This window comes from Poecilia reticulata, linkage group LG8 (genome assembly GCF_000633615.1).
Source record: "Poecilia reticulata strain Guanapo linkage group LG8, Guppy_female_1.0+MT, whole genome shotgun sequence".
Lineage (NCBI taxonomy): Eukaryota > Metazoa > Chordata > Actinopteri > Cyprinodontiformes > Poeciliidae > Poecilia > Poecilia reticulata.
The window spans coordinates 13,281,630-13,306,194 of record NC_024338.1 but is presented as its reverse complement, the minus strand read 5'-3'; the positions used below and the strand labels follow the sequence as shown (position 1 = coordinate 13,306,194).

Genomic DNA, 24,565 nt, shown 5'->3' with positions numbered 1-24,565 from the left:
GAAATAATTCATGCTCCCACGGTAGCCTGAAGGAGATGAGCTGTACCTGTCTACTGTAAGGAGAGACACTGCTTGACTGATTAGATTACCAGAGTCCTTCATGATACACAGCATCAGATCAAGACCAAAATATTGATTGTTAGATCACAATCAGTTGTTAAAAGGACCATTTTTAACAAACCTGCAATTCAAACATTGGCAGTTCATTGTGCATTTTGTGGCTGAGCTTTAGGCGAGGTTAGACTCATCCTCTGTATGAATCACCATTATTCTCCCCACCATCTTCCTGTTGCAGTTCTTCACCCGACCTGCTTGGCCAGTCCCGCTGGTTACACACCTCAACAGACTTCTGCTACTTGATCACAGATTTGTTTCTCACATGTTAGTAATGTTAGTAGTAATCTGGGAAAATATATATATTTTTCCTATGTACCTTCCCTTTCCGCAGACTGACCCCCCAAAAAATGCATCACATGTTACATGAGAGAAGAGAGAAACAGAGTAAAGATGGCATCAAAATAAGGCCAAAGACAGAATGACAAGGCTCAGTAAACAAAATGTTCTAGCTCCTAAGTTAGTAGCAGGATATAAAAGACATGCCTTCACAACAAACCTACAGACTGCAGCGGATGATGTTTGTTGATGGAAGGAAATAAAGCAGCAATGACCAAGTGGGGTTATTAAAAATGTAGAGTTTAATATATATTTATTTCTGACATTCTGATAAGGATTGCAGGTAGGCTTCACAGTACACACTGTGTTCCACTCATTATGCTAAGCAGAGAATGAAGGGTTAGGCATGGTGGGCTCGACAAGCGGCAGATTTAGTTTATACATTAGTTGGGAAAGCAGAAGGAGGCTGTACATCCACAGGCAACCTACACTCCTCCTCTGTATTGCTCAAAATCCCACAAGAGAGCGTCCATTGCGTTTCGCATTCTCTCACAATCCCTTGACACGACAGTGATTAACGAAAGGACGTGGTCTGTTAAAAATATTTTCCAAGTGCATGCATGACTCTTTTTGTCCCTTCCTGATTTAAATCCACACAATATGCAAATAAACTTGGCTTTGCTTTGGCGCGACATACCTGGTGATAAAGTGAAAATAGACCTACAGCCATTAAAAGCAACAAAACTGTGTATCATTAGTGGAAGAAGTTGCTCTAACTAATATGTACTTAAAAACATAGCTGTAGATAACTTACAGCAGCAACCAAAAATAAGGACTCACATTTTTTGGGAAAGTACAGATGTTTTGTTTTTTGTTGTTGTTGTTTTGTTTTGTTTGTAGCTTAATTATCACACCTATAATTAACTAAGTGCATGCTTCCAGCTTGGCTGCAAGTTCCAGTTGTGATGCCTAAAAGCATTAGAGTAATACTGCCATGTTGTGTTAACAACACATGTCAACAGTCCTGAACTAACTTCATCCAATCCTAACACTCACTTAACCTGTAGAGCGGTCTACCACTAAACAAAATATGCACCAGTCACATTCAGAGATAGTTTTGCCTCTGTGCATGAACATATGGATCCGGCACACGAAATAAAAACTTCTAACGCACATTGATTATTCCTGTTGTTCAAAAGTAACAAAGAGTGAGGGCACTTGCAATTATTGTCATAAAGTTACCACAACTATCAAGATCATCAACATCACCAAAATCTTCATAGAGATAGTCAGTCTATTGAGAACACACACACTGAGGCATACCATAGATCCCATATTGGGAGTAAATAAATTAAACTTAGTTTTTGGGTTCACCTTAAAAAAATGCTTTACTATGAACGCAATGGCTTCTTTAAAGTAGATTTGGAAAAAGGCAATTTTGAGCACTTTTTTTGGACTAAGGTGGACCAGTAAACTCTGTAAATGTGCTTTAATGAACACCATCACTGCTCTATGATGATTAGTATTACATAGAAAAGTGATTCCGCTGCAGCTCCCATCTGCTAAATTTCAAAATTCTCCAGTGCCTTGCAGTAGCATTAATACCCTTGGAACCTTTTTCATATTCCTCTAGTTCTAACCTAAGTGAAAGCCAGTGCACCAAACAGCCTTCCAAAGTCCCTTTATCAGCAAAAAAATAAAAATAAAAATAAAATAAATTAGAGTTCTCCTGTGAGTGATGTAATCTCAGTATAAATCTATCTGTTCTGTGAAGCCCTCAAAGGTTTGTTATAGAACATTAACGACAAAACAGCAGCCTGACTATCAAGGAACAGAAAGAAATGTCAGGGATGGAGTTGTTCAGCTATTCTAAGTGAACGACCTTAGAATATAATATGGCACAAATGCAAATCTACCAATATATAGCCCTCCGCTAAAACTGACAAGGCAGGCAAGGAGAGCATTGAGAAGCAGGTTAGAGGCCCATGGGAGCTCTGGAGGAGCAACAGAGATCCACAGCTCAGGCGGATGCATTCCTCACATCTGACATAGGAGAGCAGCACGATTGTCAAACAGTCTTTTTTTTCTGAAGTGGGCCACAAGACACGAGGAAACGCAGGATATATGAAAGAAGATGCTCAGGTCAGAGTTAATTAAATCCCTTCATGTAAAATTCTATGTGTGACAGAAAATTAAGACCCCACTATAAAACATGGTTTAAACAGCATCATGCAGTGGGGGTTGCTTTTCTATCAACGGGGCAGAGAATCTGGTCAGAGTTGATGAGAACATGGGAGAAAAAACTGGGAGAGAACCTGTGAGAGGCCACAAAAGATTGGTGACTGGAGTGAACGTTCACCTTTCAGTGGCAAACCAACCCTAAACAAAACGCGGAATGATTTACATCAAAGCATATTCATGTGTTAGTAAGATCTGGAATTAAGAAATACTGGTAAGACTTGAAAACTGAGGTTAACAGACTCTCTATCCAATCTGCCTAAGATTGAGCTATTCTAAAAAAAAAAAAAAAAAAAAGAAACAGAGGTATATAAAACCCCAAAATGATGTCTCTGCATCTTCCCCCTCATTGTTATGCATTGCTATGTTTTGGTCAATAGAACATAGTGAAGTTTGCTGCAGAGAAAAAGTTCAAGATGTAGTAATACTTCTGGAAGGCACTTTATAATCGTCTTGGGTTAAAATTAAAAAATAATTTGGGTATTTCGAGAGTAATGTTTTTTTTTATGCAGATAGACCTGAATATTTTAGACGGAGGAATCGTAAGCCGATCGCTAAGAGCTAAAACAGGACTGAATATCTCAGACGAGTTGCTGCAGAGGGAACATTCTGCATGTCTCCTGCAGCACTATAGTAAAACGGTGTAAAAGTGAAAAAAAAAACAACATGAATCTACAGTACACCTGTTCATTGTGTGCAGGGACAAAATATAACATCAAAATTTTAATCATGTCATTTTCTACACGATAAATATCAGCACATATATTAATATCATTATATGTTCCAGATATGCATTTTACATATAATTTTCCTCTCAATTTTATATACATAAACCTATGTACAGTCTTTGTATTTACACGCAGGGGTCAAAGGTCACTGAACCTGAAGCACTTGAAACAAAGTTAAGAGAGAGAATCACACAAACATAAAGGCAGTGTAGTCCTTCATCCGTCATCGTCAAGCTGCAGCATCCTAGCAGGCGTGAGGGTCAGGATTTACTCTCCGAGGGAAACAAAATTTGAAGATCAACACTTGGAAAGTAAAACAAAATCACTCAGAGGCCCTGAATCCAAAGCAGATCACTCACATCGGTTCATCATGCAAAAACAACGTGGTGCTTCTTCCAAACGGAACAACGGGTGCAAGTAGAAAAAGCTTAAATTACAATAACATTCTTCTGATTATGTGCTGGTACAATGCAGAGTGAGTTTAGGGTGAGTTTTACCTGTACATGTGTAAACACCTATTTTTTCCCAGGTGGAGTAAAAATGAGGGGCCTTTATTAAAACCGAGTTAAATGTTCCGTCCTGCATGCAAAGCCTGCCTTAAAGGGCCCAGTGTGTTTCCGACGTGTGCAAAGTTGAATACCCTGTGAGCCCCGCTCCCACTCTGTCTGTGTTTCAACCTGAGGATGAGATTTGCTCCAAACCATGCCAGTCTCCCGAAAGCAACTCGTTTGCACAACCTGCGGACGTCATATTGCAATTTGATTGCATGTTCTTATAAGGCAAAACAAAAATAACTACAAAAAGATCGAGAAACGTAGAGCATTGCACCGTGAAACAAAATGACAAAGTAAAGCAAATAAGCAAAAAAATAAATCAGTGATAAAAATATCTTTATGCAATACTTATCTATTTCCCAGTCTTTTCTCTTTAAAGGCAACAGTTCATCCACTATGGCATTTTGGTGGTTTTTTTTTGTTTGTTTGTTTTGTTTGTAGTCACATAAATGTAAAAGAAGCAGCTGAGAAAGATGAGTTTTCTTTGCAGCCTGTAGCAGGATGTGAGGAAAGGGTCATGTTCTGGTTTTAGGTGGACATTTGGTGGGGCCAGTCATTGTGTTTCCATCAGGCCTTGGTGTTGACAGTTCAAAGCATGTACAGCCACTGGGACGCTGGTAAATGATGCCTCAGGGTTATAGGTCATAGAATGGTGCTCTGGGGCTCCTCCTCAGGCACAGCGTCCCCCTCTGGAGAGTCTGTCACTGCCAGGGACCTCCTGCAGGGGGCACCGCTGAACTCATCGATGAGGCTGTCCAGATTGACATTGATGGAGGGGATTTCATAATTGAAGATATCTAATGGTGAGCATGATGGGGGGAGGGGGGAAAGGTAAGTGTGAAGAGTGAAATAGTGAAAATGGTAATCGTGAGTGACAAAAAGAGGAAAGGGGAAGGCATATGATGATGATAATGAAGTAAAAAAAATGGAAGAAAGCAGAAGTAATATTAATGCTTCTTATCTGAACTCATGGTGAATGGTTTAAAGAACTCGGTAGATTATATGTGCTTCACATTCTACACAGGGATGTTTCCAGTTTGACGTTAACCGTAGCAAACAGTTAGTGTTGCACAGTGCCAAAAGTATTCATACTCCACAAACCTTCTCACATTTTGTCACATTGTAACCAAAAACTTTATTGTATTGCAACGTCCACAAAGTAGCACATCGTTTTGAAGTGGAAAGGGTATATGACTATCAAAGTCGTTTAGGCATAAAATCAGAAAAGTGCGGCCTGTGTGTACATTCTGCCACATTTATCTGATAACCATTAAAAAAACTGTTTTAAGAGGACATCTAATTAATAAATTGTATGTAACTCGGTATAAACCCAATTGTTATAGCAAGGCCTCAGAGTTCTTTTAAGGGAATATTAATAAGCAAACTCTATCATAAAGACATAGGAATACATTCAACAAGTAAGGCATGATTTTCAATTAAGCGGGGAGACGTTTTAGTCAGTCTATGCCCAGACTTAAATGACAGTAGAATAGAAGTATCCTTTATTGTCCCACAGTGGGGAAATTCAGTTATCACATCAGCTAATTAAGGCAAGCGGGACCACCATGTTCACACAGAAGTCAAAAAATGTAAAAGTAAGAATAACACTGTGTAGTATGCACAAATTTACAACATAAGAACAATGGTGTGCTGTAGTTACTTAAACATATCTTTTTCAATTGAGAATCTGTTGAAAAACTACTGTTGTCTAAGATTGAGACTGAGTGACTTTGTAACTTTTTGGAATTCTACTTGCAAAAGAATTATTAAACAAGACCTATGCAGTGCTTTGTGTAGTTAATTCACATAATCTCAATAAAATAAATCTGAAAGGTTTTTGGCTAGAATACGACAAAATGTGACAAAGGTTCACGGGATGATAACTATTGTAAGGTAAAGTATGTCACAGCTGTTTGAAACTTCAAAGAACAGCAACACATTTTTTTTGTCAGCAAAAAAAAAAAAAATATCCAACAACACGGTGACACACCACACGTCTACAACAACAGCCAAAACATAGAGGCAACAAGATGTGTGTGTGTGGAACTCTGTGGAGAAAGATGGCACCGAGACACCAAGTGGCTTAAAGTAACAATGAAAATCTCATTAATTCTGCTCACAGTATTTGCAGAAACTGTCGCTAATCTAATGTGTTGCACCGTTTACTGGAAGCCACACGTCCAAACAGACTGATGACTATTCCTGTGTAGGAATGAGGTGGAGCGTGGGAAAAGGAAGCAGAGGTTACAAAAAGCAATGAACCTGCCGAGTAGAAGAGCAGGAGGGGGTAGGGTGGGGTTACCTGAAGACCCCCGGAAAAAAAGTGGCAGGGGGGATGCCTGCCAGCACGGTACTCGGAAATAAAAAGGCACAGGGAGGGAGCGGAGGAGAGGGGTCTGCTTTAGGATGGACCTTTGTAAGCAATGGTTACTGCAATGTGAGCTCAGTGTGGTGCACTCTGGGAAATCCTTGAGCCATGCACCACTGGTTGACCAACAAAGTGCAAAGATACAATATTGCTGTTAAGAGGGTAATAGACGATCTGATTGAGAGCTGGGGGTAAGTGTTTGAGGCAGGCTGCAGGAAACCCCAGAGGCATCCACACCACGAGGCCAGGCAGTGAGATGGAGTGCATGGGGCGAGGGGCGGTCTGGCTTACCCTAAAAGTCCCCCTCACACTTAGCCCACACTGAATCCCTGGCCTCACACAGCTGCAAAGTACACAATAGTAGCAAGGGGGGACAAGAGAATGATAAATATAACAAAAATAAATAAATAAAAAGATTGGTATATATTAACAAAACACCTCATCATCAGAACATAATACTGTAAATATAATGTGGGATTCTCTGGCTATGTTTCCATGTCTGCTCACAAGGAGAGACACTTGTCTTGAGCGAACTGTGTAAGCCTCTGACCTACCTCTGCCGCATGGGGGGGGGGGGGTCTGGGCAACACAGATAAACAGAGAGCACATGATGAATCTAATGGCAAACTTCCATACAAGCAGGACGAGCTATGCTGTTTTGATGTTTCCACTGGTTACCCAGAAACATCATCACATAACACAAGCAATGAATACATAGGTTAGGAGATCTGCTCGCTAAGGCGCAAAAATGCTAATGTTCACATTGCATAATTCTCAGGTGTCTGTGTCTAAGAGGTCACTTTGTTTTCTCATTCCGATCTTTGATTGGGAGGAGTCATTTAAAGGGACAAGGGGTCTTCTGTGTCTACAGTCCTAAAGGGTCCTACACTCGTCCACCGTCTCCATTGGACAGAGCCACAGCGAGTCTGAGAGCGGGCCGCTGCAGCCCCACCTGTGGTGGCGGTGGGGGGGTGGTTTCCAGAGGCTGGTGTTTACCTGTAGACATGCTCTCTCCAGGAGACAGTCCATCCAGGAGGCCCTGCTCCAGAGGCTGAGGGACTGGAGCCAGGGGCGGGGGCGCTGGGGGCGGCTGAGGAGGGGGCAGGCTCGGTCTCTGTCTAGGTTTAGGGGCAGGCCGCGACTTGGTGAGTGTCCCAGAGAGGGAGGGCGGAGATGATAGCGAGTGGGTTGGCCCGAGTGGAGTCTGCCCAGGGGAGGACGGCGGTACTTGCCCTGGAGGACAGGTCAGTCCGTATGGGGAAGGGGTGCTGGGAGGTGTAGGGGACAGGCTTACAGGTGATGGCTGACCTGTGGACTGGTCAGACATCCCTCCAGACTGGGCGTAAGGGACCTTTGGAGGCACAGGGGCCAACTTCTTGGAACCTAAAATCACAGAGAGCATTTTCATTACTTTGAATATATCAATACAAAACATTTTTAGGTTTTGAGAGCCAGCGAGAGCTCACAGCAAGAGAGGTAGTAACCTTTGCGCAGGGCGTGAGGGCTGTGCTCAGTTGAGTGGGGGGACTGGCTGCTGCTCTGAGGGCTGCAGCTAGGGGGCACTGTTGGACTTGCCACCTGGATGCCTTTGTGCCCAATCACAGGGGAAAGCTCTTTACTCTTGAGCGAACTGCAAAGTAGGCAGATATTATTATGTGAACCAGAATGCAAACAGCAAATCAGTAAAAAAAAAAAAAAAAATAGAAAGAAACTGGACTGTCTGCTTTATGTCACTTCAACACCAAAACACTCATAACCACCATCATCACCATCACTTGTAACAGATAAATTAGACTCATACCAGAATTAAAAATGGGTTCTGAAAATCACAATATATGAAGAACAAAAACACAACTAACAGTTAAAACTTGACAGTCATAAGACTACGGAGATGTTTAAAGTAAATAATGTTAGAAGTTCAAGAAAGCCTCAAAAATAGTTGTTATAATCGTGCAAAGCTGCAACATTTTCCAAATATTTACACTATGTATAACATGAAAAAGCAAGGGAAACTGATTTTTCTTTTCACTTTTACCTACTAAATACACTGACATGCAGTACCTTATTGAAATAAACAGAGTAGTCAAATTTGTGTAGACCTGTAAATCACTGTAGATATATGTGTCTTATTAAAAACGACATAAATACAAATTTCTTGACTTTTTGAGATTTAATGATTTTATTTATTTTCTTGGTTAGATGTATTATTATTACTCTTTCTTAAAAAATAGCTATATTTAGATTAAATTTGTTTTATTTTTCAAAAGTGTGCTGACTGTAAGTAAGTGGAGGTTTGCGGTCCTATTGACTAATAAAAGCAAAAAACAAAAGCGGACAATAGGAGACATATACTTTGTGTTGAACCTACAACACAGAGACATTCAGAGGGCCAAGAATGGCCTAATTAAAGCACAAATTATAAGAAAAATTTGTGGTTAAAAAAAGTCTCATTAACTCCCTCAGTGATTGGAGGTTAAATGCAAATTTGCAGCCTTCATTCGAGACTTTCTTAAAACTGTAGTTGGAAGGGTTGATACAGCATCAAATTCAAATAATTTTATTATTATTACATTTGGCTTGATTGTAGTTTTATTTCAGGCTAGAAATCAATGGCATCTCATTAATGTTTCAGTTTTTTCTGCAGTGTGTTGCAGATTTAACACACAGATTAGGATACATACTAACAAACGGAATAAAGTTGATCAGGGAAGTTGTGAAATATTTTAAGTCTGTATCTAGTGTCAAAACAAATGAAATAATGATCCAATCTGTACCCGTAGTAGTTTTTTTTTGCCACCCTCATGCTTTCACCTGTTCTGTGTGCTGTACTCTTCAGTCAGACAGATGTCCATATAAAAACAACGAGCTGTGCAGAGAAAAGCTAAAATGATAGTCATCAGATTTTATGTTTAAAGCAAACCACTACATTTAAAAAGCTGAAAAATGACCTTTCTCAAAGTTTTTTAAGCAGGCAATTAACTTGAAGCATTATGAGGCAAAATATCAATAAGTCATATCAACATAAAGGATAAATATGTTATGTTATCACTACAGCAAACTTCAACCTGTGAATAATTTTAGCAGGAATAAGACATGCGCTTACAGAAGAGGAAAATATGTGGAGTCACATATTCATGAAAAAGTCCTAGTAAAACCATTGAAATATCAGTTGTTCTTATTGTAGCATTTAAAACATCAGGTTTCAGATTACCATATTAGAATAAATAACATATTAGAATAAATAACAAAGCTAGTTTAAGTAATTTAAAAAAAGGACTGAGGGCTAATTATTCATGTGCACATTTATTTCAAATAAGTTTAAAGCTCTTGAGTTTTTAAGTAGTTGGCCTGCAGAGGCATTGATTTTAATGTCACCTCTGTAGAGGCAAACTGCAGTTCTTACACAACTTAGATTAGTATCACCAGTAAAAACAAACAAATAAATAAATAAATAATAATAATAATAATAATAATAATAATAATAATAATAATAATAATAATAATAATAATAATAATAATAATAATCTGTGAAATATTCAATTACCCAGGAGAAATTGTGCTGAAGAACTGGCTTTGGAACCCCCTGATATAAATTAAATTAGGCTTTTTTTCTGTGTTGAGTTTGTGTTTCAGCTAAATTTCTAACCGCAGCAGATCTCCACCTCGCTCGGACATTGGTGAGATTTTTGTTATTTGAGTTTTACCGAGGAGTTGTGTGTCACAAGCAGGAATGTGATTGGGATGACAAAGTTTAGTCTGGTTGACTCACATTCTCCTTTCTTTGTGTAAGAAAAACCAGCAAAACAACAAGTTAGGAAAAAGGCCAAAGTCAACATTAGACTACAAATTAGGAGCTTTGCTGAAACATGCTTTTGCTCAGGCATCTAAAGCTCAGTTAAAAGGTTTAACAATACTTAAAAAAATGCTTTGAATGAGCTGGTTAAAAAAACAACAACAAAAAAAACCACTGTAGACTTCAAAATTAAAACAACCAAATATCATTTGAACAGTTCTGGTTGGAGAGACATCCCACTTCAAAACACTTTTCCAGACAACCTGAACGAACCAGAAGTCAACTGAAAGGGGAGGGGTGAAAAAGCAAAAAGCAAAATCTGAGCCAGCGAGCTAGAAGAGAAAACCAGCTGGCGCTCTGTGATGCACCCACAGTGGCCACAGGAGTGTTGTATTTACCTAGTCAGCCTGGGGGGTCCTCTCTCTCGGGCACATGGACAGGCAGCCCACGGCGGGGGTGGGGGAGCGGACGAAGGGAGGCTAGGGAGGTTGCTGTGACTTTGGTCATGGCGGGTTAGTAGCAGGGGGGTTTTGACATAGAGTGGAGAAGCGTTAGTGTCGAGCGGAGGGGCTTGTGACAAGTCACCTGGCGGGCTGTACTTGGGGAAGTGCAGACAGCTAGGTTTGGGGTTTGAATTGATGTCGAGTGACGAGGAGGAGGAAGAAGAAGAGGAGGAAGGGGGCGGGGCGGGAGGAGTGAAGCCAGACCAGCGCACTGGGGGTGGTGGCGAGCCAGGGGGCTGGGACTCGGGACCTGGTGCCACAGGACGAGCGCAAGGTGGGGGTTTGGGATAAAAGTGGTGGGGGACGGAGTGGCACGAGGAGGAAGGGTAAGGAGGGGGCGGCCGGTCCTCCCCAGGGGTTGGGTGGGCAAAAGAGGTGTCTGGCCGATTGAGCGACACGTTCTCTGAGCTGTAGACATTAAGAGAATAGACAGCACAAATAAAACAGCTCCAGAGGTTGAACAGGGAATCGCAGTGGAGAAATAAAGAATAATAAAGCTGCTGCCATGATTCGGTGTTAGTTGGTCTGTTGCTCAAACACGGTGTAAAAAAAAATAGAAGAAAAAAAAAAAAGCATTTTAGGCAAAGGTTATGGCACCAGCCTTCGGACACAGCCAGCCCAGTTCAAAGTGCAAATACAAAGACAAGCACAAAGAAAAAGCAGAAAAAAGAATGTTTTATTGGCAAAGGAAAAGAATACAGCGTGTAACACTTCCTCTGTGATCACCTTGTGTCTGCACACTGCAGAGAGCTCTGAGGATCTTTCTCTGTGAGGAAAAAGCGTTCATCCGCAGCTTACAATATTATCAAGCGGATCTCCTCACTGCTAGAAATGGAAACCGGAATTCGCAATATATGACTTGTTTGCATCCCGGGTCCTGCAGTCAGCCCAGGGCAGTGTGAAACAGACACAAAACCCTTTCAATGGCTGAAAGAGCCGCGGGAAATGAGGATAAAAGCAAGCCAAACCAGAAGCCAAATTATCTCGTCTGCCACATGGGCTGGAAAAATGACTGAGGGTTGATTATTCATGTGCTTGAAGGTGATAATGAAAACCCAGAAATGTTGAAATCAGTGTGTCAAAACAGAAAAAAAATAAATAAATGAACTGCAAGCTAAAAAGCCAAAGCATTACTGACAGACAGGATATTTTAGCATGCTTGCAAGGACCAAAAGAAATTGAAGCTTAACGCCAGATCCAAATTCACCACAGAATTTGGACAAAATAAAAAGAGTGAAAAAGTTACACAGTCACGAATACATGACAAAGAAGTGAAGTGAACACTCAATGCAGAGAGAGAGAAACAGAACGGAATTAGACCGAGACATCGTGGATACGTTGCAAATTAATGAAAAAATGGGTGACACATCTTCTCATCTGAGAATGCTCATGGTGATGATGGTGGTGAAAGTAAGAATGACCTGCTGTGAATACGTGAGCAACATAGGGGACAGCGTCGCTGCGGCGACTTACCAAACCCTTTCTCCAAGCGGCGGCGTGGCGGAGGGCGAGGTGGCGAGCTCGCCGGGTTGCTCGGGGATGAGCGTGTCAGCGGGGGAGCTGGGTCCTTGCATGCCAGGAGGGGTGGAAGAAGTCTTGCGCGTCAGCGTGGAGGAACCCTTGCGAGACACCCAGGAGGTATCCATCACTCTGACGCCCATGCTGGTGAGAAACGCGAGAGTCACGTACGTCGGTGGAAACATTAAGATGAATTTAGCTGGGACAGGGAGGGAGGGAAAGAAGTGGGAACAACGGAATGATACAGTACCTTTGTATCTTCCTAATGCTGCGTTAGTAGGGGAGATAAGAGGCAAAAGGGATATGAGGTCATAAGTGATGCAGATACGGTTCACAGTACAAGAGTAGAAGATGAGACACTCTGGCCGTGGTCAGGGAGAAGGGAAGTTCGGAGGTGAGAGGAGGATCACGGCAACAACTGACTCCTGTGGAGAATCCAGCTCATTTTCATACATATTCATGACTTGAAATGAACTAAAACGAATCCTAGCTGCCTTTCAGTAACCTGTATCTGTTACTGCTTTACTAACTTGGTTTCTTATTTCTCATCATTTTTCTCTTTGTACTGGCGGAGTGAATGAGTCAGGCCAGGTGACGCACTAGCCAGACTGTGAGGGAGGAGCTTGGTGTGGGAGGACATGAAGATAAGTCAAGGAAAATATTTCCCTGAAAAAAAAAAAAAAAGAAATAACTAGCAGCCCTCCATCAGCAGCTTGTTGCTATAGAGACGATGATACTAAGGCAATTCAGACCCCCGTTGTTGATGAATCCTGAGAACATGGGGGTGTATTTCTATGTAGGAGAATGATAAGTGGGCAGATACCAGGATGCTCACCTCTCTTGTCACATGTGGAGGTTTCAGACACATGAGGCACAAAATGTATATTTTCTTAATGTTTTCTGAACATTTCCCCACTTAGGCACATCTATTCAAGCTCAGATGCATGAGACGAGACGAGGATAAGAAGAAAGGGAGAAAGAGAGAGAGAGCAAGCAAAGCGGGCGGGAGAAAAGCAGCATTTGCCATCATACCCATCTTTCTTGTAAAACTCCAGCATCATGTTGTCAGTGGCGACACTCAGTGGGCGTCGGTTCTGGTCGTGCTGCTGCTGCTTGCGTTCCGACTGGTCCATGTCCGGCGAGGGCATGGAGCTGTAGTTGGAGTTGTGGTTGGTGTGAATCGGGCTCCCGTAGCAGCCTGTCAGATTGAACTCGATCTCTGCGGCGGAGGCACACACACACACACACACACACACACACACACACACACACACACCCACACACACACACACACACACACGCACGCACACACGCACACACGCACACACACACACACATCAGCAAACTGTAACGCAGTGCCATCTGAAAGGGTTTCAATCCAAACACATTCTCTTGAGATTTTATGTCGTAGACTAACACATAGTAGTATGTGATCGTAAAGCAGAAAGAAAAGGGATCTGTGACGTTCAAATTGTTTTGACCAAAAGAGATCTAAAAAGCTGGATATATTCAGACGCGGCTGAGTTGATACTCAAAATCCACTTTTTGCAGTTACAGCTGCAAGTCTTTTGAGTTATGTCTCTGTCAGGTTTGAACACACCTTATTCCTGCAAAACAGGATTTAGAATTTTGATGTGGCCTTTGACTGGGCCACTGTAACACACCTGTACCAGTATGTTTAGGCTTGTTGTCCTTTTGGAGGTTGTTTCAGTCAGTTTTTCAGTCAACAATTGATTTTTTTCAAGCCTCTCTTTCAAAAAAGACCTGATTTATATAGACTGCATGACTAATAGATGTCCGGTTAACACATTCTGCCACATCAGTCTTTTGGCTGTTTCTCAACAATTTTCTCCTTGCCAGGCTTGTTAGTTTAGGTAAGTAGCCATGTTATGGTTTCCATTTGTTTCTTGGTCTTCAAGATGTTCAGTATTGGCCAGAAGATTCTGCAAGAAACTTTTTAGGCCTTCACATAACAAAAGTATTTATACTCAGATTAAACTGCACAGAGGCGCTATTTACTAATTTGTTCACTTCTGAAAGTAACTGGCTGTACCTGATTGTACTTGGAGTTATCAGTAAAGGCAGAATACATTTACACAACTTTTTGATTCATGTCATGCATCATTTCTCTTTCATATCTAGATGAGTCCAATACATCCATACATAGACTTTTATTTATCAAAGCTACAGAAGATATAGATGACTTTTTGTATTATAAATACAGTATTGAAATTAATGTAATGCGTTGTAAACATAAAGAAAAAATGGGGTTGCACTGTGAATTGTCTAAATAAGAGTTTCTTCAGATGTGGTGTCTGATCTAGAAATACTGATCTAATACACAGAAGCAAAGAGGGCAATAAAATAAGGAAGTATCTTCACCAAAGTGATTTGATAACCCAGTATAGTTGCATAGCTACAAACTATGTTTCCTAGCCTCATTCTAATGGTCCCTCCTCTATGTATTAATGTAATTCTGACCTCCAGGGAAGAACCAGTCGGCATGCTGAATAATCGGCTCAATGATGCCAACAATCTGCAGAGAAACAGTGGTCATCATCTCTGTCATGTTCCTAGAAAGAAGAAACATAGCGTTTTGTTTACGCGCAAATCAGACCCAACATTTGGTAAATCAATAATGCAGCAGGAATACATACGGTTCTGTTTGAGTCCACAGCAAGTTAGGTCCGAGGACAATGGCCATGTTACCTGGAGTCATTTTGTTCGAGTCCTGATATTCACTCAGCTTGGCTAAAAATTTTATAAGATATCTGCAGGATTTGACAGAAAAGTCCAAAGTCAAAGTGACATACTTTTTCAATTCTTAAGAAATCAGTTTTTTTTTTTCTCATTTGTAAAAAACAAAGAACAAAGTCATCCTAGTCATGTTATTGGTAAGGCACCTTACAATCATTATAATTACATGTAGGAAAAAATACAACAGTTCTTCTCTTCAGGTTGTCAATACTGAAACAGACTGATTATACTATCTCCTTCTAAACCTGCTTTTAAGAAAGGAATACATTTAGAAAGTCAGAAAGAATTTTAGGGGAGATTTATACACACTCACTTGTATTATGGACAGCATAACAAAACCATTCAATCTGCTAAAAAAGGACAAAACAGCTCACCTGAAATTGTTCAGGTTGTCTGTGGGGAGTTTTTCACATACTGCCATTAAGGCTTGTAGTCTCTTGTCCATATCTTGAATGCTGTGGAAATATTAATTACAAAAATACAATTCAAATTTTTTTTTTTGGTTCCACATTTATTAAATGTCATCACTCTTCATGAAGACTTTGGGACTACTTTTTAGTCATCATAGCCAATGGCATAATCCAAGAAATGTTTTTTTAACGAGAGAAAATCAACTTACTTGGAGGCCTGAATCCATTCATCATAAAGTTCAGTGGTCATTAGTGGCTCTGGGAGTTCACGGAGGTATGATTTCAGGGCCCCTGCGGAAGTAAAAAATGGAAAAAAGGGAAAAAATTGGTCAGCTCTCTCAGAGGGTGGAGGGATGTTTTCTTTTTTTTTTTCTTTCTTTCAAGAGCTTGTGAGGCTATGCCCCATATTCCCTCCCCTCCAGCGGGCCCTTGTAGTTAGTACAGCTGCCAGATTCAGCTCGTTCAACACAGCTTTCATGTGTTCATATGTTTAAAAGTCAGCGTTATCTGGTCAGGATTATGGCGAGTCTTTAAACAGCTTCTTTTAGCACTTTGAAAAAGTTCTAATAATTCTTTAATATTTCCTTTTTTCTCACTTCACAACCATTCCAGTATATTTTATTGAGGTTTAATAATTATTTCAGCACAGAGCAGTGCATAGCAGGGAAGAAGTGACTGAACTCTGTGAATGACCATGAGTAGGCAGGTCTGCAGTTGAGTCATGCTGTTGTTATGTTTAGTAGTTGATGTTCAAAGTTTTTTCTGATGTGTTTAAAGTTCTCTACAACTTTTCCCTGATCTGCCTCATGTGTTTGTTGGTATTTATTATGGTGTGCTTGCTAATGTTCCCCAAATACATTTCTGAGGCCTTCACAGAACATGGAAAGATTCCTGAAGGCAATTGACTTTATTTAATTTGCGGGAATCAGATTAAAGGGGGTTGAACGTGCACTTTGTTTTTTTTTTCAAATTTAGGAAGCTTAAAAAAGTACCTTTAGATTTGTGGTAGTTAAAGTTTGGCTACAAACAATTTTCTTTCTCAGCACCTTATGTCCAAAACCCACGAGGATCTAAACTGAAAAAAAAATCTTTTTCCACATGAAAATCTTTGTATTTTATTCCAAAGTACTTTGAATATGTGTGTGGGTGATGTTCACCTGCGATGGCGTGCGGGTCAGAGGAATACTCCTGGACGTCAAGAACTCCGCAGTCCAGCGAAGCTTTCAGCTTTTTCAGCTTGGAGGCAGATGGAGCCACTCTGAAGAGGCCCTGCAGACGACACACCGGGGGAATTGCATTAACATGACATGAATAAATACCACCCGTAAGCTCACAAGACTGCAAGGTGTGAGTTAACTGAACAAATGTTGCTCAAGGTGCATAATTTAAACCCTTTAAATGTAATCCTAGAGCTGTATGCATTTGGGCTCATTTTGCATGCAGCAAACAAAATACAACTAAATTCACACCCACAAGGTGCAAGTTTTGCATGAGTGTGTGGGCGTGTTTGTGCTGCACCTCCTCTTCCATGCCACATTCTAACAGCATGGTGACGCAGGCCTCAATGGGAAATGCAATCTCTCTCCCACTAATATTCAGGTGCTCCTCCAGAGACTTGCCAAATGATGGCTTCTCCACCCACGCCTCTGCAACACACAAAGCAAAAACACAGATGCGAGACGACGTAAGTTGCAAAATATGCCGTGTTCACAAAGAACATTTTCCAAAAGATAAAATCTAAAAATGTGAACTGTATATGCAAATTAATCCAGTCTTGCGTTGTGTTTAAGCCAGTGTGCTTTAATTACTACAGTGTATAATTACTGCTAAATTATGGAATCGTTTGACATCTCAGAGAAATTAAGCTCTCTTTTTATATGCTGCCGTTATATAGCTTCAGGTGCAGAAACAGAACGGAGCTCTTACTCAGACACCTCTGCGCTCTGTGGATGACTCACCTTGGTGAGCTTTAATCTGGGGCAGGACACTGTGAAGAATTTCTAATGACTTCCTGTGATACTCTGCCTGTGTTTCTATTAGCTAGAGAGGGGTGAAAGGGAAAAGGCAATCACAACACGCAGAAATGCATATGTAGTACGCTTGATCTTTATTTATTTATTTATTTATTTTTTTACATTTTCTCATGCAAAACAACAACTTTTTATATATTTTACTGGGATTTTATGTGATAGACCACATAATCAGATCAGATTTAAATGAAACTTGTTTGGCCTGCATGCAAAACATATGCAATACACATCATTGAGGAACTTCTTTTTTCTTCAACTGCATAATTATGCACGATTTTGTTTTCGTCCCTCTGAAATCCCAGCAGAATACATTATAGCTTTAATGAGATAAATTGTGCAATAGATCATGATGGATAAACATTCTCTAATAATCTCATTAAAAGACCTACTTGCTTATATGTGTGACTTTGAGTAAAAGGGGGGAAAAAAAATCAGTAGCTTAAAAATGTGATGTGATTTACTTACTGTCTGGAAGTAGTTTGCATAGTCTATTTCTTTGGCCACAAAATTGTACATATCTGCCGACAGCTGATCCTAAAAATTAAAGTGGAGAATTAAAGATCCCGTCAGCGTGGTCCATTTATGTCTAATGTGCTCACAACATTTATAAATCAGAGAGGAAAAGACACCAAGGAGGACATGATTAATGATTTGCTCTGTCTGGTGACTCACTCTACAAATCTCCATCCTATTGGCTGTTTCCTCCATCTCCTCTCTGAGGGACTCGGACTTGGCGCCGGGCTGCATTGTGCTTGGATGGCTGGATGACTTAGATGACTGCTGATATCTGCGGTGGGAAAAAAAACAAAACAAAAACAGAACCACTGCTCTGGATATGTCGTTTCTCCGGCACATTTTTTACCATGAGTGTTAAATTAACAGGAGCGGATTGCAGCCTGGGATTTAAACATAAACGCCTTTCACCTTGTTCGCGCTGAGTCCATGTCCAAAACAAGTTTAGCTAAGTGCTTTCTCTGCTTCTGGATGTTGGGAATATCCACCTACAGATGAAAACACCAGTATTTGCGATGTAAGGGACGAGAAATAAAGCGCATAAGGCTGAACGTTTGTTTTAGTTTCACCTCTGCAAGAACATAAAGAGGCTCCACCACATCTCTTTCTATTTGGAGCTCAAACTGCAGAAGCTCCTGGGCCAGCTTGTCTTCTGTGTCCCCACACAACTTCAGCATCTTTCTGTTACATGGCAACCAAGAGAATGCACGATCAATGACATAGAAAACGTTAATCAAGAAAGAAGGAAAGAAAATAAATTGGTAATTAAAGAGGACTGTGTGCGTTACCCCAGGAGAGAGTCATCCCCCAGCACCGCCGCTCCCTCCTCCATGCACTGTGCCAAGATTGTGAGCGGAAGCTTTTTCTGACGGCAGAGAGAGAGAGATAACGTTACGAAGAGATCATCCTCAGTCACCGTGCAGTTTTCCATCACCGTCACAGAGGCGGGCACTCACAGAAGGTGACTTGACAGATTTCTTCTCGGTGTCAGTGCCCTGCTGACCCTGCAGGCAGGCGGTCAATTTCTTGTGAGTGCTATGTGTCACCTGTTTGACCAGATCCAGACGCTTCTCCACCTGCACACAGGTGGCCACACGCAGGAAGCAGCTGAGTGCTAATGTCTGCGCGAGGACGCAACGCTGTTCTCACAGCTACACACGTCTGTCACCTCTCTGCAAGCTTAACAATTCATCAGGAATTTACATTTCAGATCGGCATCATAATAACTGCCTCGGGGTATTAAAACTTTCTAAGACATAATCACTAAATGTTATGTCATGCCACTACTACAGTTTAAAATTTAAATGAGGTGTGCCAGAAATGTCTCTTGCTACATGTAGTACTGCAGCACTTCCATTATAAATAATGCTGTCTAGCTGACTGAAAAATAAATCCTATATATATATATATATTTTTTATTCAGTAACAAGTAATTATGAATATTTCTAATTACAAAAATCATTGACTCTAGAGGGCAGTGAAGGAGAATTGTTGACAAAGTACTGGGAGATATATAAAATATCCAGAATTAAACAAGACGTCAAACAATAATGAATAAAACAGAAATAAAACACACACACACACACACGCACACACCCACACACACACACACACACACACACACCCATTAATAAAATGAATTATGAAGTATCTGTAAACAAAATTGCCCTTCAAAAAATATAAATCGACACAATGTAAATGCAATTAATTGATTAATCACTTATAAGGACAGGCTTAAGCAACAGTGGAAATGGAAAACTGTCCCCACTCTCAGCAGATATACTAATAAACTAGCTAACATTGCTTTGCTTTACTCCCACTGTTACTTTATAAAGAGCAAAACTGTAGCGTTGTCAACTCTCACTCTTCTGGAGTGAGACTTGAGCTTTTCTTATATTTCTCACTTCCTCACTCTGTTGAGATAAATCACACAACAAATAATAAAGGTGCAAACACTCAAAAGCAAACCACTCTTCTCCACACCACAAGAAAATATGAAGCATAAAATAAAGTTAGTAGTTTTCAAGTGATTATTACCTAACTAGATGATTTTACTTTGATATTTAGTCAGGTTATCTGCTTGAATATAGGAGCTGCAGTCAGCGACTTTCCAACTAAAACAGTGCTAAGGGTGGGGCTCCTTTATTTTCAAGCTATATATCCTTACAGCTGCAGTAAGCTTTCGGTTAAAGTGTACTACCTCCCTTTTTTCAGCCAGCTAATTGGCAGTGCACAGCAAAATGTGGGAAAGTGCTGTATTATCTGGCGCTCTGTGAAAATATCGCAAACTCCAGTTAATCCAGCGCTTTCCCTGCAGTTTGTTAAAAAGGCCTTAAAACATTCAAAATGTATGAGGGAATTTTTTTTTTTTACCAATTTGGAAACCATAATTTTAACAGGCTTGTTCCATCTTGACACTGGCATCTGTCCTATGCCTCATACACACTAAATGAAAACAGCTTGAACACTGAGTCCTTAATATGAGGTTACTGATTTCAGTCCAGTTCATGCTTTTAGCCACGTTTTCTAACACAAACACATCTTTACTGCAGCTCACCTGTAGAAGATCTTCACTCAGCACCTCGGTTTTTTCTGCCCTGTATGGATTAAAGTTTGAAACAAAGTTTGAATATCCAGGCTCATTTTAGCACATTTTAACTTAAAGCTGAACTGTTAAATGCATACAGACATGACAAAGACTTTAACATTCCATGATATTTATTTTTAGAGCAGCATCTTTGGCTCTATTTCGTCGTTATGTCTTCACATGTCCCAACATGGATTAACCAATTAACCTTCTGAACATCACCCATGTGGGAGTTGCTGCAAAATGGGTCACCCGCTTACCCCGCACCTGTACGAAAGCGTGCGTTTATGTGGCTGCCTCTCAGAGTCATGATGTCAAATGCCGTTTAACAACAGCTTATTAAAGCCACTGATTCAATATGCCACTTCCTACTGAGGTGCTCTGCATCCCACTGTGACTCCCGCAGGCGGGGGGCTCGACTCAAGCCCGTAAGTGAGGGCAGAGCTGTGATGTTGATGAGGATGATAAAGCCACTCAGTCAGAGAAGTGAGCGAGGTCATTAGCTTAAGAACAAGCAAACCAGTGGAAGTCAGAAATAAATGCTCTGTTCAGGCAGCTTGTGTTTGATAACTGCAGCCATTTAGCGGTTAAGGTGTTTTCAATAGAAACCTTTAATTTGATTTAGTGGAATGAGGAAAATAAGTTGAATTCTGTTCCAGAATATATTTTTATAGCAAATTAGTTGTCTAACCCTACCCAATCAGAGAGAACTCTGTTGAGAAATTACTGTTAAGAGAGAAAAAAAAAAGAAAAGACGGCTTCAGGCTTACAGGAGCCTGCAGAACATCTGAACGAACCACACCTGTGTACCCCCAGAATCCAGTAAGAATACTCTTTCTGCCCTTCAACTTCCTGTCTGCACAGCCCCTTCCTGCAATTGTGCCTGAACCATGCAAATCTCAGCAGCAAATAACGAATGAGAATTTGTGTTTAGCAAAAGAATGGGCAAGACCTCAGTTTGTTCGTCTAATATCCATCAACATAAAATCAGTAACTTGGATCTGAAATACTCTTTTCGTGTTCAATGTAAGTTTGCTAAATGCACACCTTGGCACTTGAGAAGCTGCTGTTTGTTGTTGACTTATATTTTTATTCTAGTATATTTAAACAATCTTGCTGACAAGTCAGAACTGCGCCTCAATGATCTCATTTATTAATATACTCTCTGGACCAAGATGTGAATATGGAGCCATGAGAACTGGGTCACACCAAGTGCCAGTCCTTCTCTAGCTGACCACTCCACTCTCTGAACTGCGAGTGAAAAATACAGGAAATGCTTTCATGAATGCCTAGGAAATATGTAGATTGATTGGATATCACTGCAGTCATGACAAAAGAAGACAGTTTGTTGGACTAAGAAAGCATGTGAAAGCTACTAGGAACTGCTTAGGCACCTTTCACATGGACTAAGACAGCAACATGATGTTAAAGATCAGCTGGAAAATTGGAGGACTAAGCAGAGTTTTGGCGCTATCCTCTAATGGACACATCGTGATGTATACCATCATGCCCACACTGGGTTAGTGGGATTCTATGCCGCTTAATTTCTGTGCAACTTTTAGCACCGCTGTGTGCGTTTGGCTCTTCTGCCACTGCAACGGAATAAGTCTCACCAAGAAACTGAAATTAAAATCCCAGTCTCCAAAGACAAAAACAGAAACAGAAAAGTCAAGCTTAGGTCCCTTTTTTATATCAATCAGCATGCTGTGCTGTTTACCAAGTAAAGTTTTCAGCAGAGTAGAAGCGCACACACCTCCAAATTGCATAGAGGCTGGATGTTGGAATATTGAGAGAAGTTATTTGGATTTTCTAAACACTAAGAGAAGTTGCTAGTAGAAATACAAATTGTGTTTGTCATGCTGTCCTAGAGAAGCAATAGTATCCCATTTAGCAAAGGGGTGAGAAAGAAGGAAACTCATTACACATGAATCAGCAGTGATTCATGTGGTTTATGATAGAAATAATAGAAAAACTATTCATTACAAAAAAAGAAATATAATAACCAAAATGAGTGTGGGCAACAGAGGTTCAGTGAGATCAGCTCAGAGATAAAGAAGCATTTTATATTTTCTTCAAAAATCAGTCCTTCAGACTCCATTTGCCAAGATAAAAGCACATAACAGCATTTTGCGTCTGTAAACAAACCCTCCACCTGCATCCTCATGGGCTGCTGATAAGATGAAATAAATACAGTTCTCACAATGTTTCCCCCTCCACCGTAAGACTGAAATTGATGATGAAGAAGTAAAAAAAAAAAAAAAACGTATCATTATCCATAGCAAAATTATTATGACTGTGAAGAACATTAAGTATCATCCTCATACGATTGCCAAAAGGGAAAACTTTGGTGGTTGGTAGGGAATTGCTTGCCTACACACTGACAAGTCTTTTTTTGTTGTGACCACATCATGTTGTGTTAGAATCCATGTTTTATCTGGTGTAAATGGGGCTTAACTTGTTAAGGTTTGTGACAATCTTTTCTTAGAAAACACATATACATGTGCAAACTGAAGGAGTAAGGAAACTATCAGGAAGATTTTTACACTAAAAACCAAGTGAGTGACATTTAAAGAGTAAATATCTCCGACATCACGGTGGAAATAAAAAAGATAGGAACCTATCTTCAAAGAGAAAATTGTCTCATTTCGCGTTTGTTGTCAGACGATGGCATTTCCTCTTCAGAAGACAAAACTGTTTTTTTGTTTTTTTTTTTTTTTTATCGGCCCTTGAGGACACAGATGAAAAGCAGGACCAGCCCCTCACTGGACAACTGGACATGCCTGCTTGGTACTAAAGATCCTGATATCAAGCTAAAGCCTGGGGGAGAAGGCTGAGGTGAGGAGTGATTTTTCTCTCAGCAAACAGTGTGCAGATTGAGCCCTGGGAGGAAAAGTAAACACGTGGGAGAGTTGGCAGCCATGTGGGTGGTGTACTCATGGAGAGGGAGGAAGACGCTGCCAGGTTTATGCCAACCATCTGCCACAGTGCAGGCATTCCTTTACCTAAAGCTTCTGATGATTCAGAACGAGCAGGAACACAAAGATGTGCGCGGGCAACTTTGAATATAAAGATATGCACTTTAGAGGATAGAAATTCACCTTCAGTTCACAGACATAAGTCATTCTACTAAGCTCTAACATACTGCCATATACTTCTCATGTTAAATTAAAGGAAGAATCATTAAATTAGCACCAAAAAATTACTGTCTGCATCACTTTAAATATCATAGATGCCATCTCGGGAGACAAAATTAACAAAATTACTATAAGAAATATCTGAATGGTTTAAGGAAATCTGGGCTACAGTGGTATTGTTTGGGGAGAAATGCAGTTCACTCCGCATCTGGGACATTCCAGTAGGTTGAAGCCAAAGAGTCCGTCAAGTACACAGCTGACCATTTCAGTTGCACATTCCCCATAAAACATAACTTATATAATAAATATTTCTATCTTGAGACATGTTAATGTTGGACAGCTGCATCTCCTGCCCCTCAGCACAGTGCATGGTTACAAAAGCCTGCATAATCCATGTGAACGTGGACAAAATGTGAACAAAATAACTTCTGTGCTAGCAAACATATTGCATCAAAAGAAAGCCAACTGTCTGCTGTTGGAGATCCGAGGGTCCTCCGAACTAAAAGCAAAGCGGGTGTGCGCTAGCTTGCTGCTACAGCTAAAAAAGCCGCTCAGTGCGAGGGGCGGGGGGTTATAGATGCGCGGCCCCCGTGCCGCTTGGGGAGGGTAGAGCGGCAGAATGGTGGCCCTGGGCCTCAGCAGGGCACCACACAGCCTGGAGCGCTGGCATGAGATCCACATGAGGTCGTGCATTCACACAGGCAAACTCACAGCATGTTCTGTGCTTCAAAATGCTCTCGAAATATTTCTCCATTCAATGTTATTTGTTTTCAGAAGTGCACTGTCGTGCCTCTAGAGGCTCGCCTGGGTTTCTCCCATATGAGGAAAGCAGAGGGGGGGCCCAATGTGATATGAGGTTACTAAAACAGAGGAACCCACTTACTGTAGTTGTCCAGCAAAGTAGGTCACAGTTCTGTCAAGTATGCAAGAATAAATGTGGGAGAAGGTAACACACACACACACACACACACACACACACACACACACACACACACACACACACACACACACACACACACACACACACACACACACACAC

General features: G+C 40.8%; 1 protein-coding gene across 3 annotated transcripts in view; it reads right to left on the bottom strand.

Moving 5' to 3' along the window:
* Positions 1–675: 675 nt before the first annotated feature.
* The window catches only part of arhgap44a (Rho GTPase activating protein 44a), a 31,196-nt gene continuing 7,306 nt past the window's right edge, over positions 676–24,565 (bottom strand). The window contains exons 2-23 of one of the 3 annotated variants that reach the window (XM_008416138.2): positions 20,363–20,402; positions 18,762–18,881; positions 18,594–18,670; positions 18,375–18,486; positions 18,217–18,293; positions 17,965–18,079; positions 17,758–17,826; positions 17,221–17,302; positions 16,781–16,908; positions 16,420–16,531; positions 15,472–15,553; positions 15,227–15,307; positions 14,753–14,866; positions 14,577–14,668; positions 13,128–13,314; positions 12,346–12,363; positions 12,051–12,239; positions 10,473–10,985; positions 7,766–7,911; positions 7,278–7,664; positions 6,573–6,624; positions 4,628–4,710 (exon numbers count right to left, since the gene is read on the bottom strand). In XM_008416138.2, coding sequence (XP_008414360.1) covers positions 6,617–6,624; positions 7,278–7,664; positions 7,766–7,911; positions 10,473–10,985; positions 12,051–12,239; positions 12,346–12,363; positions 13,128–13,314; positions 14,577–14,668; positions 14,753–14,866; positions 15,227–15,307; positions 15,472–15,553; positions 16,420–16,531; positions 16,781–16,908; positions 17,221–17,302; positions 17,758–17,826; positions 17,965–18,079; positions 18,217–18,293; positions 18,375–18,486; positions 18,594–18,670; positions 18,762–18,881; positions 20,363–20,402 — 2,749 coding nt within the window. In that variant the 3' untranslated portion in view covers positions 4,628–4,710; positions 6,573–6,616. Of the gene's footprint in view, positions 4,711–6,572; positions 6,625–7,277; positions 7,665–7,765; positions 7,912–10,472; positions 10,986–12,050; positions 12,240–12,345; positions 12,364–13,127; positions 13,315–14,576; positions 14,669–14,752; positions 14,867–15,226; positions 15,308–15,471; positions 15,554–16,419; positions 16,532–16,780; positions 16,909–17,220; positions 17,303–17,757; positions 17,827–17,964; positions 18,080–18,216; positions 18,294–18,374; positions 18,487–18,593; positions 18,671–18,761; positions 18,882–20,362; positions 20,403–24,565 lie in introns of all 3 variants that reach the window. The other 2 variants (XM_008416135.2, XM_008416140.2) reach the window with 2 other exon arrangements.